At 41.0% G+C, this 18,342-nt stretch overlaps 1 protein-coding gene across 1 annotated transcript; it reads left to right on the forward strand.

The window, feature by feature from the left end:
- Nucleotides 1-1,379: 1,379 nt before the first annotated feature.
- On the forward strand, nt 1,380-9,219 carry LOC131227501 (large ribosomal subunit protein eL21z/eL21y). The gene is made up of 2 exons (XM_058223286.1): nt 1,380-1,688; nt 8,663-9,219. Exons 1-2 carry the CDS (start codon nt 1,452-1,454, stop codon nt 8,918-8,920), a joined length of 495 nt encoding a protein of 164 aa, XP_058079269.1. The 5' UTR covers nt 1,380-1,451; the 3' UTR covers nt 8,921-9,219.
- The last annotated feature ends 9,123 nt before the right edge of the window (nt 9,220-18,342 follow it).

Below are 18,342 nucleotides of genomic sequence, written 5' to 3' on the forward strand. Positions count from 1 at the left end.
ATATCATTAGGTGAGTTGCACTTGAATTTGGATGTTGAGTGTTGTATATTATCTTTTAAGAATTGGCCCACATTATGATTGGATCTTTAATATTTTTGGTCTACTAGTAGTCATGTTGGTGCACATTTGTTGGACATCAAGAATGTTAGATCGTCTGCTGGCCTAAATATGCAAATCCACCATATCCATTTAGGGCTGTCAATGGGCTGGGTTAGGTCCGAGCTGAGCTCTATTCAAGCCCAGTATGTAATTCTGAACCTAAACTCAAATCCAACTTGGACATGCGATGAGTTGAAATAGTCTAGCCCGTTTCAAAGCTCGACCTGAGTTCCCGTGAGCCCGAGAACTGAATATTTCTGTGGATAAATGATATTTTAGTGTGCCTCGTGTGTGAAAGAGAGGGAGAGAATGAAAGAAAACGAAAAAAAAAAAAGAAACATTTAAAAATGACTTCTCCATCAGGCTAGGTTTACAGGTTTTTAGGGAGCTAAGCGTGAGTCTGGCCCAATTTACAATCAGGCTCCCGATTTAAACCCGAGCTCAACCTTCGACGCTAATGCATCACCCCAAACCCGACCTAATACGGGCCAAGCCTGAAAGCCCGTCTGGACTACCCGGCCCATTGACAGCCCTCTCTCCATTGATGCCATGACCACTGCCTGAACTACATATAGAAGTTATGAGGCCTCACCAGCAAGATTAATATAAAATAGGTGAGCGTATTAGGTGAGGGATTGACCATGGGGCTCACCTTGATGCATGTGTTGTATATCTATGAGCTTATGTGGCCCATTTTAGTGCATGTCCTGAAAATAAAAATGAAGTCATTCAAATCTCAAGTGGACTATACATCGGCGATTTAATGTCTCTTGTTAAAAACCTTGTAGGGCCACAAAAGTTTTAGATGAAACTGATATTTGTGTTTTTCTTCACTCATGTGTCCTTATCAACATGTTAGATTTCAAATGGTGAGCAGTAGGAAATTTTTAACGGTGGGCGTTCAGAAACCACAATTTCCTGTTGTGTGGTCCACTTGATATTTCGATCTGCCCTAAATTGATATTGATGGATGGACGGTGTGGATATAACACATACATCATGGTGGGGTTCACAGAACATTGCCACGTCAACACATTTAATTGTTTCCCCTTGTGTGGCCCACTTGAATCGTGGATCTGGCTGACTTTTATCCTCAGGACCTAGAATCAAGGATGGAACCTGATGGACGGAGCGCACTTTACACATGAAAGTGCTGGGCTCCACAGAGCTCGAGTGTCACAGAGGATTCTACTCCATTTTAAAGTGCCTGCGTATCAAGCATCAAACTCAGCCAGAGTATCAAATATCCCGTCCCTCCTATAAAAAAAGAAAAACCCTAAACCTGATCTCCTTCGTCCCGCCGAGTCGACTCGTTGCAAAGAGATAGAGAGAGAGAGAGAGAAAAGGAGAGAATGCCAGCAGGCCATGGAGTCAGATCGCGGACTCGGGACCTGTTCTCGAGGCCATTCAGGAAGAAGGGTTACATAGCTCTGACGACGTACCTGAGGACGTACAGAGTAGGGGAGTACGTGGACGTTAAGGTGAATGGTGCCATACACAAAGGCATGCCCCACAAGTTCTACCATGGCCGTACTGGCAAGGTCTGGAATGTCACAAAACGTGCCATCGGCGTCGAAATCAACAAGCAGGTCCATCTCCTTCTTCATTTGCATTTCATTCTCTTTTCACTTCGTGTTATTACAGTTTTCTTTTTTGCTTTTATGATTCTGGATTGCGATTTCCCTCCATTTTTTATGATTTGGGGGTCTGTTTATTTGTTTGGTTGTTTTATTTGACGGTTTGGATTTCTTAAATTGAGGACGGATTGGCTGCTTAGCTTGCATAGGTTAATGTTAACCTACAACGCGATGGGTGGGGCCCACCGTGATTTGTGTATGGTAACTGATCCGTACACCATGTGTGCACTCTCGTGTTCTCCAGATGCTTGAAAATGAGGCTGATCCAATACTTGGGTGGGGCACACCACATGTAACATTGGGATTGGGGCACACAGTTAAAAAGCTTCTAGATTGTGGGGCCTAGCGTGATTTGGGCATGGCATCCAATACGTCTATCATGCCCGCACCCTTGTGTTCTCCTTGGTGCCTGAAATTCAGGCATATCCAAAACTTAGGTGTGCCACACCACAGTTAACTGTTGCAATGGGAACACTCAGTAGTGAAAAACTACTGGATTGTGGAGGGCACACCTAAGTTTGGATGGCATATATACAACATGGTTGGCCCTACACAATTCAAAACTCAGGTGGGCCACACCACATGATTTTGGAGGTTTTTAGGCATGATTTTACATGGTGTGGCCCACATATTTGTTGGATCGGCCCGATTTTTGTACGCCAAGGAGAAGATGCGGGGGTCCACATAATGGACAGATTGGATGTCATGGAAACATCACCGTCGGTCACATTACATTGCATTTTAGGTTATGCTTAACCTTACAAAGCTTTGTAGTGTATCAGGCCGCTTGTGAGATTTGGGTTCTAACTATTTGTTTTGTAATGTGGTTTAGATTTCTTGATTCTTTTGTTCCGTGATTTGTTGGTTGTTGTGTTGAATATATGCGTAGCAATTCAGTTGATACCTAGACACATGGTATGGGTGTCTAGTGCCAAAGTGTCTAGCCTGGCAAACTTAAAGAATCTAGGCATGAGGCCGCTTGCACATATAAGTAATAATTTAAGTAAATAAGTAAAATTAAATAAAGCAATGCAAGCAAAGGAAATTAGGAAGAAAATTCACATAGTTCTAAGAGGAATTTTTTTTTACTAGTAGTTCAAACTAACAAAAAATTGGTTAGCAATACATAAAAAATCACGGATATTCATCTTAGGAAATAGTAGATCTTATGAACATCACTCGTTCTGTTAGAGTATTAGAACTGAAACGAAAGGGGAAAAAAAACACCAAAGTATGTATTTTTACTTATATTGTTCATGAAACCTATAATGGAAAATGAATTGGAATATATATATATATATATATATATATATATATATATATATATATATATATATATATATATATATATGAGAGAGAGAGAGAGAGAGAGAGAGAGAGAGAGAGAGAGAGAGAGAGCGAGGAAGCCCTGATAGGTAATTTTCTAGAGTAAGAGAATGGAGGCAAGCTTGAGGGCTAACAGTGATGGACCTTTGGCTTGACAAAAGACATGTACATAAAAAAAAGGAAAAAAAATCGAGGAAGGTGAAACGAGATCTTTGTGCAGAAAAATATTTGGACACCTCACTTAAAGTGTCTGGCACATGGCACTTTTTGATGACATCAATAGGGAACTTGTCTGTGCAGATTTGACATGTCATGTCATGTCTAGGAGTGTCCATGTGTCCCTAAGTGTTGGCATGACTAGTCCTAGAAAGTTGAAGTGTCCAGTTAACACTGTAGCATCCTCAAGCTTTGAGGTTGTACATGCATGGGCCTATGGATTGGTGACTTGGGCGGTTGATCTGATGGGCCTCACACTAGTGATTTCTCCAGTGATTCCTCCAGATGGAATAATCGTAACTAATCTTTACTTTCCAATCCTTGCAAATATATAGTTAAGAAAAATTCCCACTATTGATAATATCCAACAAAGAAAAATGTATCTGCCAAATGTTTGTTTTCTCTGTTGTGATGACGAAGAGATGGCTGACCACTGTTATCTTCCTTTTTTTTTATAATGGTGATTGACTTGTTCTTCGTTGCAAGATGGCCCAGGAAGAATTCTAAGCCTAGAATTTGGCCTGGGTCAGTGTCTGACCTTTGTATATGGTGGGGGACCCAACTATTTCAAACCTAGAGGAAGAATTTCTTTGGACAATGCTTCCCCACTCAATTCTTTGGAGCATCTAGAAAGAAATGTGATAGAAACTTCGAGAATGCAATGCCATTTGCTGTTTAGCAGTGATGAGAATATTGAATTTCCTCTGTTTGGGTTGAGTTGGCTGCAATCAATGCTCTTTCGAGCCAGAGGGAACATTCCTGTGGGGCCTTTGGGAAGGAGAATAACTGGAAGAACTTCATTAGTAAAGTAGGTCCACCACATGGGTGATTAAAACAATCACATCTTTGGTTATTGGATGGGCCCTCATCACTGCAGAGTTCTGTGGTGTTTCTTACTTGGATCTGCTTAGGAATTTTAGAGCGGGGATTCAAGGAGTGCCTCCAAGGAATGTTTAGGCCCTAGAGCTTAATTTTGATGGGTTTTCTCTTGGCAATCTGGGCTCTTCCAGTTGTGGTGGTGTGGTGAGAAATGAGAGAAGATATGTCATTGTGGCTTTCTTCGGGCAGTGCGGGGACATAGCTGAGGTTGTGGCACTGAGGTGAGAATTGAGATTTTTGTTGGCTTCTCGCTCCACGATAATAGTTGAGGGAGATTCCTCTAATGTCATCCATTGGGCTACATGCAAGGTTAAACATCTCCGTGACTTGGACTGACTTGTTTTTGTCCTGAGTTGAGTCAGGACTTGCCAGTGTCAAGGGCAACTCATGAGGTTGACTCTTGTAGTGAACCAGATCGGGTCTAATTGAGTCTGAGTCGACTTGGACAACTCACATTAGATTCGTCCGATTCTTAAGACCATGGCTGCAGGAGATTAATTGGGCCTTTAGATGCTCAGTGCTTATGCTTTAGAGTAGGAAGTGATCTAGTGACATGGTCAGCAGTCAGCACGTTGGCAAAAAAGAGGGATATGATGAGGTCTAATCTCTTTATTGGGGACTACCCGATTGGGACCCGTTCTCTCTCAAAGTTACATAGCTTGCTTGAGCAGATCTCGAACTGCAAACTAGTTCAATCAAACACATTCACAGTTCGATTCATCCCAAATTGATGGGCTGGGTCATAGCCAGTTCGGTTAAGTTCGAAGTCGATATTCAATTCAATCCTATCTGTGGATTGATTCAACCTGATTCCGTTGAAGAAGAAGATATGACAGTGGTGGTGGTGGTAGGGGTGATGAAGTTGATGATGGTGAAAACCAAAATGGTAGAAGTATTAATCATCAACTGCTGTCAAGTGATGGGAGTTTTGGGGTTGGTTTGTCTGTTAGTGCAGATGCAACAGAGGAGACAAGAAGCTACCTGCGCTTGCATCTCATATTGACTCAAAGAAGAGGTTTGATACTCAAGCATAGTGTGATGGTTGATACACCATCGCTCACAAATATTACACGTCATATATTAACTCAAATTAAACTGTATTTTGGTACCATGTATGGATAAGTTGTCATCCAAATTTTAGTTTGATTAAGTGAAAATAAGGTTTGATTAAGGACATTTGTTTTGTTGAATTCGGACAGATGAATCCTTTTGGTTTCAACCGCCCATTAAATGTCTACCAATCATCTAGTTTGAAAAGATAATCAATGGATATTTCTATACACTGTCAATCTACGTTGAGCCCCAAGGTTTGGACAGTTTAATTTTGTTTATCTGCCACATGTGCGACATCCTATGTGGGGCTTGCTGCAGATGAATCATGATTCGAAAATCAGATTATTTGAACAATCCTGAACTCTGATTCATGGGCTACCATTAGATGTTTTTCATTTTCAACGATCCAACACATGTCCACCAATCTGAGAGTCAGAAAGCCAACTAAGCATAAATTTTTTTATTATGTAAATGGTACATCTAGACTGGGATTGGTAATCTGGACAGTTTAACATGAATTTATTGTATTCAACTTAGGCAATTTCTAAGTAATTTCTAGGTGCCTGTGTATTATCCTTACACTCAACCAGAGTATCAAAGTTTCTCTGCCCAAAATAGAGGACATAATTATTCCCCAGTCCTTTGGGAGGGTACGGCTGTCTGCACTCACTTATACAACCACTGTGCAATGGAGCAGATTTACCCTGATCCTAGTCATTGGGTTCCATCTTAAATGGGTCATGACCCAAAAATCATATTGAAATAATGATCTTGAATATCTTCAAGATTGCAAGTTACAACCGTCCCACTCTCATGCCTCATTTTACTAACCAGTTAGTTTATTTGAACTAGAGCATTGTACAAGTCCATGCAACTAAGTGAACTCAAACTGTGAATCGACCTGTGACTACCATCTCCATCATCAACATATCATTGTCCCAGCTATTTGGGGTCTTATCTGATTGCTTGGTGGAGATTCAACTACTGGCTGCCTACCTGTCATCAACCTTCCTTTACCCGGGGTAGGAACCTACTAGCATATTGCCACGAAGCAGAGTTGAAGTATGTTAATGTCGGCCTTTGTCGTATGAAGAACAAAGAATCTATTGATCATCTGCTTCTTTTCTGTCCTTTTATCACTCGGATTTGATCAGAATTTCACAACTGCTTCAATATAAAATGGTGTTTTCCTGGTTCGGTGAGTCATCTCTTTAAAGCTTGGCATGGGGTTAGATTGTGCAAGCAAAAGACGCGCTTATGGAGAATGGCTATTATTGTGATATGGTGGTCGGTATGGGAAGAAAGAAATGGTAGATGCTTCAGGGACATTTCAAACTCGGAAGCAGTTATAGCTAGTAAGGCTAAGTGGTTAATGATTGAATGGGCTGTTTATGTAGTGGGCCTTAAGGATTGTGATTTTCTTTTTTGTGGAGTCTAGTAGAGATTGCTCACTCGGCGATCTCTCTCATCTCCTCCGCATTGTATTTCCTTTTCTTTCCTAATATATATCGTGACTTTTCAAAAAAAGAAAAGAAAAAAGAAGTATGTTAAAATTTGCCAATTGCAATAAAAATGCTATATTCTGAGAGCAGATTCCTATGAAGGTGAGAATTGGGACTTTGCATTCGTATACTTGTTTTCAAGATGAAGCGTTACAGAACTTCTCTGTTCTGTTGTTGGGATAGGACTTCATTGCATTGGGATTCTAGACCTGAAGAGTGAGGGCGTTCCTGCTTTTGCATCATGGGTACATGTCTGTGGGTGTGATTGTGATCCACCCGAATAATTGGTTTTTTGTTTTTCAGATGAGGTTCTTGTTACTCAAGCTGCTACAGATGTAGCTAGTTGGGGTGGCGCAAGGGTTGCCTCTCAGTGCCCATTTGTGCTCACTGCTACCTGGGGTTGCAACTCAGCTCAGTTAGGTTGGGTCAGGTTGAGGGTCGGTCAACCCAAGCCCAATTGACCTCAAGAGGAGTCAGCCTGAGGTCCTACCCAAACCGAGCTACCCGATGAAAGGTATTGAATATTCAACCCCAACCAACTTGGATTGGCTCAGGTTAGCACGAGAACCTCAACGACATGTTGATAACCACATTGCTGGCATCAACTTGAAATGACCAAAATACCCTTTTGCCTTGGGTTTAAAACCTTCTGTCTTTTAAGAACAAAAAGTTTAAGCCCCTGAGAAAGCAATTGTATGGAAAATTATACCCCTGGCTACTCACGGGTCAGGTTTGGGTTGTCCTTGCCTTAACCATCTTAAGTTTGCCTTGGGCTGGTTAAGTTTGGGTTGGAGCCTGAGCCCGCGATATCTTTGCGGGAAATAACCTGAACGAAATTGTCGCCATAATATCATGGGATTTTCAAATTTTTAGTGTGATTGAATATTCCACAATTGTTTTTTGAAAATTATCCCTATATTAGTTTAAAATTTTAAATGATTCATGTATAATAACATAAATTTAAAATTATTTATTAATGTATAAATAAAAAATTGTAATTACTTATTTTTAGTGAAAATTTCCCAATAATATCTCTAGAGAAACCTCAAAATTTAAATACCTCTCGCGAAATTTCCCGAGCAGGATTTGTTTGAATATTCCACAATTGTTTTTTCAAAATTATCCCTATATTAGTTTAAAATTTATTTAAAATTTTAAATGATTCACGTATAATAACATATTAAAATTTAAAATTATTTATTAATGTATAAATAAAAAATTGTAATTACTTATTTTTAGTGAAAATTTCCCAATAATATCTCTAGAGAAACCTCAAAATTTAAAAACCTCCCGAGAAATTTCCCGAGCAGGATTTGTTTGAATATTCCACAATTGTTTTTTCAAAATTATCCCTATATTAGTTTAAAATTTTAAATTATTTATTAATGTATAATTAAGAAATTGTAATTACTTCTTTTTAGTGAAAATTTCCCAATAATATCTCTAGAGAAACCTCAAAATTTAAAAACCTCCCGAGAAATTTCCCGAGCAGGATTTGTTTGAATATTCCACAATTGTTTTTTCAAAATTATCCCTATATTAGTTTAAAATTTATTTAAATTTTAAATGATTCATGTATAATAACATATTAAAATTTAAAATTATTTATTAATGTATAAATAAAAAATTGTAATTACTTATTTTTAGTGAAAATTTCCCAATAATATCTCTAGAGAAACCTCAAATTTTAAAAACCTCTCGAGAAATTCCCCTGAGCAGGATTTGTTTGTATGGTTGCACCCTTCGTGCAAGTGTCTGGTTCTTGCATTTATTCTCTTCATCTCATTGGCTCTCAACTGATGTGTACCTTGATGCTTGTTGTTATGGTTATGTGACGGGAAGAAATTCATCTTTCTTCATCTTTTCTTTGGTGCTGACTCCATGTTGAGTTATTGCTAAGAATCCACATCCATTGAATAATGATCAGTGGCATTCAAACATTGTGTCTAGGTGGGAAACCGGATTATCAAGAAGAGGATCCACGTACGGGTGGAGCACGTGCAGCCTTCTAGATGCACGGAGGAGTTCCGGCTGAGGAAGTTGAAGAACGACCAGCTGAAGGTGGAGGCGAAGGCCCGAGGGGAGGTGATCAGCACGAAACGGCAGCCAGAGGGCCCCAAACCAGGTTTCATGGTGGAGGGTGCCACCTTAGAGACAGTCACTCCAATTCCATATGATGTCGTAAATGATCTCAAGGGCGGGTACTGATTCTTTCAATGCTTGATTTCTCTGTGATGTTTCCTTTTGGCAGTTTGTCGCTTTGAGGGCTTGTTTCCGTAGTCAGATTGAGATTTGCAATTTTACTCTCTTTTTTTTAATTTTTAATTTTTTAACAAGAGAACATCTCATTTAGTCTATTCAAATCAGCGGTGGATATTCCATAAATGTCAAGGGGCCACCATTAGTGGTGGTAGTTTTGTTAATTTTATTTTTCAATATAATTTTTTTGAATGTTGGCATTATTTGGTATTTATGGTAATTACAATGAGAGATGATTGCACAGCGTACTGAGTAAACCGTGGGGCGCACTGTGATGTACGGGTCTTATCCAGTGTCCATACGTTTTACCATATCATTTTAGGGCATGAACCCAAAATTGAAGCATATCCAAAGCTCAAGTGGGCCACACCAGAGAAAACAGTGGGAATTGGATGCCTACCGTGAAAGGTTCTTGGGGAGGGGGCCAGAGTTTTAGATCAAGCTGATATTTGTGTTTTCCCTTAATCCGTGTCTATGTGAACAGGTTGGATGTCAAATAAACATCACTGTGGGCCCTATGAAGGTCTCGATGGTGGCAGTGGGTGTCATTATTTCCACTGTTTTCTTGTGATGTGACTCACTTGAGCCTTGGACATGCTTCAATTTTTGGGCTCATGCCTTAAAATGAGCTGGTAAAACGGAATCCCTAGTTACTCAAATGCGCAATCCGCTTTCAATTACAATGCCATAGGGTGTTGTGGGTCCAACCGGGATGTATGTGTTTTATATCCATGCTGTCCAGCCATTTTAGGGCATGAACCCAAAAATGAAGTAGATCTGAAGCTCAAGTGGACCACAAAGTGGCGATAATGGTGTGGGCCCACTGCAATGTTTATTTGCCATCCAACATGTTGATAAGCTCACAAAGACTGAGGTCTTGGTATCCATTCCCTAGTGGGGGTGGCTAACAGTGAAGTGCGAACTGACAGTGGGTGTACTAACAAGCTAACGGGAAAAAAAAAACGTGACAAAGACTGCAATGTTTATCTGCCATCCAACCTGTTGATAATGTCAGGGAAAACACATATCGGGTCGATCCACTTGTGACCCCTAACAAGTTTTTAACGGTGGGCATTCAATCTCCACTCTTTCCTATTGTGTGGTCCACTTGAGCTTTATATCTGCTTTATTATTATTATTTTTTTTTTGGTTTATGCCCTAAAATGAGCTGGCAAAATGGATGGACTGCGTGCATATATAACACATACATCACAGTGAGCCCCACAGCGCCCTACCCATCACACACCAAGGCCTGGGCACACCACCTGATCTTGGTGGGGCATCTCTTTTTCACCATACATTGCAGATCCAAAATGCAGGTGGGACACCACACCCCAGGGAACAATTTACAATCGCCTAAATCCTGTATATTTACTTGGTGTGGCCGGTTTGTCCCATGATTCTGGGTGGGTGCACCCAATGACTGGATCCTACTTTCTACGGTGGGAATCACCTTCCTCAATGTCCCTCATTGTTCCCGTTGGTGTGGTCCACCAGAGGAATGGATCTGGCTGTGATGATGGGATCCAGTCCAGGCCTAACATGGGAACCCATCCAATGAAAGAATTGGATGGAGCTTGAACGTATGGTAAATTACCAGTGGGTGGATCCCTGACTGTGGGGCCCACCTTGAGGTACGTGCATTCAATCTGTTCGGTTCATCCGTTTTGACAGCTCATTTTGGGGCACCGTCCTAAAAATGAAGATCCAAATCTCAGGTGGACCACACCACAGGAAACAATGGTGATTGATCATTAAAAACTCCCTCTGAGCCACAAGTTTTGGAACGAGCTGATATTTGTGAGGTTCCTTCATCCAGGTCTTTGTGACCTTATCAATAGGCTGGATAGCAAAATCACCTGTGTCAAAATGGATGGATGGTGTGGATTTAACTTACATGATGATGGTGGGCCCTACAGTCGGATCCAACGAAGCTGGCCAGGTGATTACTATATGTTTGGACGTACATGATCATTCCCCTTGATACTTTTAGCACCTTTAAATGATTATATGCCTCGTAGATGATCATTCCCCTATAACTTTTTAGCACCTTTAAATGATTATATGCCGCCCCAAGCTTATCCGGTCAATGCCGTATGCGACACATGGCATCCTTGCAAAATGTTGGACCTATCATATGAAGATGTTCTGGCTCAAAAATCAGGCTGATCTGGTCCACTTATCAGCTCGACCACACCATGGAAGCCTATGAACGGCTATTGGTTCCTGACCAATAATCTACGACCGTGGCTTCGGTGGATTCCCGGTTACACTGAGCTGGGTCTCCCTGATTGTGGGGCTTACTGAGATATATGTGCCTTAAATCCACATCGTACATCCATTTTCATTTTCAAAGCTCATTTTAGACATGATCCAGAAAATGAAGCAGATCCAAATCTTTGGCGGACCATACCACAGGAAAGAGTGGTGATTGATTACGCACCATTAAAAACATTTTGGCGGCTACCAGAATGTTTATTTTCCATCCAACCTGTTGATAAGGTCAAAAAGGCCTGGATGAAAGGACCACACAAATATCAGCTTGATACAAAACTTTTATGGCTCACAAGAAGTTTTTAATCGTCACTCACCACTGTTTCCTATGGTGTGGTCCACCTGAGATTTGGATCTGCTTCATCTATTTATCCTTCGCTAAAATGAGCTTTCAAAACGGATGGACAGCATGGATTTTAGTAACATCCATCAAGGTGGGCCACACAGTCAGGGATCCACCCACATGGAAGGACGCAGTGTCGCCCACCGTGATGTATGTGTTTTATCCATCTTGCCCCGTCATTTTAGGTAATGATCCTAAAATTGAAGCATATACAAAGTTCAAGTGGACCACACCACATGAAACATTGGGAATAATGACATCTACCATTGTAACATTCAATGAAGGGAAAGACAAAAATATCCGTTTGATCCAAAACTTGTGGCCCCTAAAAAAATTTTCAATCGTTGGTGTTCAAATCCCTAATATTTCCTTTGGTGTGGTCCGCTTGAACTTTGGATACGCTTCAACTTTCGGCTCATTCCCTAAAATGAGCTGGCAGAATGGATGGACGGCGTGGATAAAGCACATACTTCACGGTAGGCCCCACAAACTTCTTACACCACGAAGCTCTTGGGGTTGGGTTCACCACGAAATCCGCATCCGTTGTTTCCACACCTGATCTAATATCAAGCGTTGGGCACCCATTCTTTCGAGTCATCATCACAGCCAAGAGGGGTTTTTTTTTTTTTTTTTTTCTCTTCTTTATTTGGTCCATTTAAAGCTTTTAACAATCTGATCGAGCAATGATGTGATTGTGGTGGGCCTCATGACAATGGCGTTTGCATAAACCACCAAAATAATGAGAATTGTACGGTTCTGATTGTACATCGAGCAAATCTACCTGCCCGAGAATGGACGGGTTGGATCTGACCTGAACATCAAGTGGGTCCCGTTGTTCATTCGCCGTTGGTAGGAAATCACAGTGAATGATTTGATCTCTCTGTAGTGGGTTCGGACGGTCAATGTTGCTTGGTAGAAAATCATATTCAACGGATGATCCTAGCCATCAATTTCTCCTGTTAAATCTGTTTTCATGATATTTGTCCATTGTAAAGGCCATTGTCTGTTAATGTGGTTCAGATCGTTCATTTGGTTTTACTGAACTCTAAGCCATTAATCGAAATGCCTTACAAGATGAACGATCTGGATTCTCCGCATCACATCCAAGTTGTCAATGATTGGGCGTCGGACGAAGATCATAACCATTCACCGTGGTACCGTGGCTGGTGAATCTAATTCATCCATCAGATGGGCCCTATTAAAATTGAATACACTTGCATGGCTACAGAAGGCCAAAGAGACACCTCGGAGGTACGTGCCAATGTGACACGTGTGAGATCTGGACCATTCATCAGGTTGCTACAGTCAAGATCATCACCATTCGCCACTGTACAGTGGCTACATGATTGGTGAATCCGGTTCATCCATCTGATGGGCCCTATTACAATTGCACACGCTTTCATGTCACCAGAATGCCAAAAAGAAAGTCCTTCGAGGTACATATCATATGTGCAAGATCTGAACCGTTCATCAGGTTGTTGCGGGGAAGATCATCACCATTCACCACTGTATTGTGGACACATGGTGAATCCAGTTCATCCATCAGATGGGCTCCATTAAAATTGTACGAACCCCTCAGAGATACTTACCCGTACAAATGTGTGGGAGATCTGGGCCATTCATCATGTGCAGCTCGGTGTGTCCAAAAAATCAGCCCTACAAGTGCGGATCCTCTATTTCGTGGAAACAGCGAGCACCTGAATCCAGCTTTATTATTGGTCCACGTCACTGTAAGTGTCACGTCATCAGATTTTTTAAATATATTTAAAAAAAAATACATTTAAGGAGAAGTCTAACGGAAACGTTAGAACTTAGACGGTTTTCATTTGGAAATCGGATTGCATACTAGGTACACTACGCTCTTATCCTACACAGTAAACTCAGTTGGGCCCACCTTGTATGTATGTGGTTTATCCACGCCGTCCATCGGTTTTTCCATCTAATTTAAGGGGTTGACCCCAAACTTGAAGTATATCCAAATATCAAGTGGATCATAGTACAGTAAACAGTGGGGATAATGATTTCCACCGTTGAAACCTTTCTAGGCCCCACAGTGATGTTTATTTGTCATCAAACCTGTTCATAAGATCATACAGAAATGGATGAAGGTAAAAAACAAATATAAGCTCAATCCCAAAACTTTTGTACCCCAAAGAATTTTTCAACGGTAAACATTCAATTCAACTATTTCCTATGGTGTGGTCCATTTGAACATTTTATATGCTTCATTTTTTGTATCAAGCTCTAGAATTATCTAGTAAAATTGATGGACGGAGAGGATAAAATACATAAATCATGGTAGACCCCACAGAGTTTACTCAGTATGCTAAGCACACTGAATAACACGCAATCCGCTTGATTCAGCGGCCGAGTTGAGTAGCGACTCCTAAAGTGACGTCACCTAGTTATGTGGGTCCCACCATGATATGTTTTGTATCCACACCGTACATCTATTTGGAGAGATCAGTTTAAGGCATGAGCCAAAGAATGAATCAGATCCAAAACTCGAGTGGACCCCACCATGGGAAAAAAGTGGAGAGAGACACCCGCCATTAAAAACTTTAAAGGGTCACAAAAGTTTTGATATTTATGTTTTCCCTTATTTAACCTTGGTGTTAACTTAAGGTCCAGCATGATTTTTATTTAAGTCTCCATTTAAGGAGGAGACTCACTACTAAAGTACCGTCACCTAGTTATGTCGATCCCACCATGTAACGCCCTAAAAATTGGGGGTCGTGTACACGCTGGACTCCCAAGTTTTTAGGTATCACTTATAACTGATTTTTATTAATTTACGTTTAATAAGTTTTAAATGCGCAGCATAGAATTACTCGGAATATGAAACACAATCACAACTAGTCTACTGAAATGAAAAGGGCAAATATATACAAGTCCAAAAGAATATAAGCGGGTCGCACAAGGCGTTGCCCAATAAAATCACCGAAAAGAATCACATGTCCCAAAAGAATAATATGTTAAGACCAACACCCAACAATTCAAAAATCCGTCTGCTAGTCCGATGGAGAACCGCCCATCAACTGGAAGTAGGACAGCTTGTCCTCCTCGTCAAGACTTGTGCCGTCAGGCTCCTCGTGATCTGCTTCACTTGCATATACAGGAGAGTCTGGTTGGTATTTTAAAATACAGTCCCAAAGTAGGAGTGAGTGATCAACTTAGTAGGTACTATTAATCTTAAGTTGTAACAGGCATTAATTATATTATGAACTTAATGAAAAATAATCATTCATAAATACCTAACTAATCTTATTAATGCATATGCATGATAGATGATATGATGCATGCCCTCGCCACAACACTCCCTCGAGCGACCTCGACTGCAGAGTCGCCAACCTAACTAGTACGATGTAATGATAATGTTAGCCAAGTTCTTAGTTAATTTCATTCATCCAGCAAGTTGGAAAAACTGATACACCCCATGTATCAATGCCCTCAACTAGTTGCGATGTCAAGGCTCCTCAACGCGCGAGGTCAGGGCACCGCGATCCTTGATCCTGTCGGGTTCCTCATCCCCGACTTCAAGCATATGGGGAGTGCTAAGAACTGGGATTGCTCACGGTCACTACGGGGAGGCTTGTTACCCCAGCGTAGGCCAACAGCTCAGACATAGTGTCCCATTCCACCATGCCCGGTCATGAGTCGGTGGATCGACTTCAATTTGGTACATAAGTGAGCAGACAAGGTTAACAAATAAGGTGGGTCAATAAGTGGGCTAGACCGCACGGGTTCAAGTAAGCATGTGACAGACGACATCAGGTACGAGTGACCCATGTAGTCTAACTACTGTCGTCCACACTTACCCACCCAAATCCATGGGTTTAGCCTCAGGATAGCCCTACCAACGGGGCCACCTTCACTCTCCTCATTTTCCTGACCAACCCAAGGGTTGAGGGTAATTTCATAACATGCCACAATCGGGGTTATCATCCGATACAAGTAGAAGCATACGCTCATATCCTCCAACATAGAATCTCGAATTTCTCTACCAAGCAAAGCTAATCATGATGTGAATTAAGGGTGTAAGTGTGTGGTGTGGGTTAGTGAGGAAGCTAAGCACTTCCCACACTTTATGGAATCAATTAGCACAAGAATTAAGAAATTGTATATGTTATAAAGCAATACCTTATGAGAACAACAACAAAACATGAACATGTAATCAACCATTGTAACAATTCATGTGAGAGGTAAGAACAACATCATGTGAGTACTAAACAAAACATACCATTCCGTGCAATTCCAAGCAAAATTCTCTAGAATTTCCAAATACATTATTCAAGCAATCAAAATCATTAGGCTCATAGTATAGCTGGTGCTAGGTCACCTAAGAAGAATAGTCTGTACCTACAGATCGTTGAAGACTTGAAAAACGGCCTAGGAGCGCCGAACTTGGAGTCGATTTGCCAGAATTCTCCCCAATCGGTTGGGAATCGAGTTTAGAGTGTGAATGTGGGAGCAAGGAAGGAGATTACCAAAGTTCCAAGTTTCCTTAGGCTCCTCCACCAACAACACCCTCCTTCACTCTCTTCTTTCTCACTTCTTTCTCCTCTTTCTCTTCTCCCTTTTCCCTTTTCCTCCCAGGGAAAATTCATATGGGGAGAGGGGTGCCCTCAAAGAAGCCCCTTTTATAATGCTAGATTTGGTCAAATGACCCCAAGTGTTGGATTTTTACTATACTAGCCCTATGGGAGAGTTTTTTAGCCTTTAGGGCCCACTATGGGGTATACATATTGATATACACGGCAGAATAGTTAGCCCTAATGATGATCTACGTATGGACATGTTCGGCCCGCCATTTGAATGCGCCGATCGACAGATATGATGAGAAGTCTGTTCAACGGTCACCGATAGTCGATCAGGGCCGCGGCTATACGAATATGAGCAGGAAAATATCCTTACTCCACTGTAAAGTTTGGTCATAAACTGACGGTCCGAAATCCTCAACTTTGCCTAAGAGTGGATGACTCAATTCACTTAAGTTTTAGCTTCTTCCCTTAGGGTATTTGCACTTATCATGCACTCGTCCTTTGGCTCAAGTTGAGTGGTTCTGGAAAGTACCTAGGTTTGACTCTCGCGATGGACGTCTAGCCTAGTAAGACGGATATTATTCTATAATTTTGGTACTAGTGGCCCACTAACAAGCGGTCTAGAGCTTGGTCAGAAAATCGGGGCATTTCTGGAATGAATTTGGTAGTGAGATTCTCGTGGGCAATGATTAGGGTTTGGATTAACTATGTTCATAGTGTAGCCTATTTATAACCAGTGAAAGTGGAGATTTGGTCATGATTGCTTGAAACCGTTGGTTTTAGGCTAAAAGAGTAATGGGGTTGATTTGGTCTATTAGTCAAGATCCAGGCCTTATCTGACTCAGATTCGGTTAGATCTTTAATTTAGTTATGATTGTCTTGATCACTTAGCGATGAGTCTGTTAGATTTGGGCCCTATGTGAGTAAATCATGGAGTTAAAGTTAATGTTCAAGTAATCGGGCGGATTCGTTGGCTTCCTACGGTTAATTAATAGGACTTGTGCGGTTCTTTACTGGTTCTACCCGTGTATAAACTATCATTGAGTGTTAATGGTCAGTAAGCGATAATACAAGTTAATTACATTAAAAAAAAATTTAAGGATTTTTTTGAAATCCAAAACAATGAAAATCTAGGATGTTACACACCACGATATATGTTTTGTATTCACACCGTCCATCCAATTGGAGAGCTCATTTTAGGGCATGAGCCAAAGAATGAATCAGATCCAGAACTCAAGTGGACCCCACCACAGAAAACAATGAAGAGAGTACGCTCACAATTAAAAACTTCTAAGGGCCACAAAAGGTTTCAATCAAGCTGATATATATGTTTCCGCTTCCTTAATGGCTGTGTTAACTTATGAATCTACCTCATTATTTTGATCATGCCGTAAAATGATCTCTCCAAGTGGATGGACAGTGTGGATACAACACATACATCATGGTGGGCCCACAGAACTTGGTGGCGTCACTTCAGTAGCGAGTCTAGCTACTCAACCTGTCGGTAGCTAATCCGCCTCCAATTTCTTTCTTCTAAAATTTAATTAAGCCATGTCATCTCATGGCAATTTTATAAGATAAAAAAAAAATTACAAATTTTACTTGATTAACAAGGAATATTAGTTGCGACCCAGGATGAGTAATATCTGTAGGATCCTCACCGTGGGCCCACCTCGATCTATGCATTGTATATCTACTCCATCCATTCATTTTCTCATATTATTTTAAGACTCGACCCGAATCAGTACTTGTGATCAGGCCAGACTCAGTCCGGATTAGTCCAGGCCAGACCCGGACTCGGATCAGGTTAGGCATGCTGGACTCGGTACCGAGTCGGGTCGAGTTCGAGTCAGGCCTATTTCAAAACCGAATCAAGTCGGGTTAGGCCTAACTCGGTTTGAATAGACTCGATGCCCACCTCCAACCATAATGGTTGTTTTTTAATCCACAATGTTTATCCATTTTTCCCACTTACATCAAGGCATGAGTTTAAAAATAGATAGATCAATATCTCAAGTGGACCACACCACAAGAAAAGTGGTGATTGAAGACATATCATTATAAACTTCATAGAGCCCAATGTAATGTTTATTTTCCATCCAACCAACTGATAACGTCACAAAGACATGGATGAAGAGAAAATACAAATATCAGCTTGATCCAAAACTTTTGTAGCCCCCAATAAGTTTTTAATCTTCTAGTCATCCATGTTT

Source organism: Magnolia sinica, chromosome 15 (assembly GCF_029962835.1).
Source record: "Magnolia sinica isolate HGM2019 chromosome 15, MsV1, whole genome shotgun sequence".
NCBI lineage: Eukaryota > Viridiplantae > Streptophyta > Magnoliopsida > Magnoliales > Magnoliaceae > Magnolia > Magnolia sinica.

What these genes read in the sequence shown, in the direction of transcription:
- LOC131227501 (XM_058223286.1), top strand. Translation starts at nt 1,452, where the DNA reads ATGCCAGCAGGCCATGGAGTCAGATCGCGGACTCGGGACCTGTTCTCG. An exon ending in GCGTCGAAATCAACAAGCAG is followed by an intron (nt 1,689 to 8,662) that starts GTCCATCTCCTT and finishes CATTGTGTCTAG; the next exon opens with GTGGGAAACCGGATTATCAA.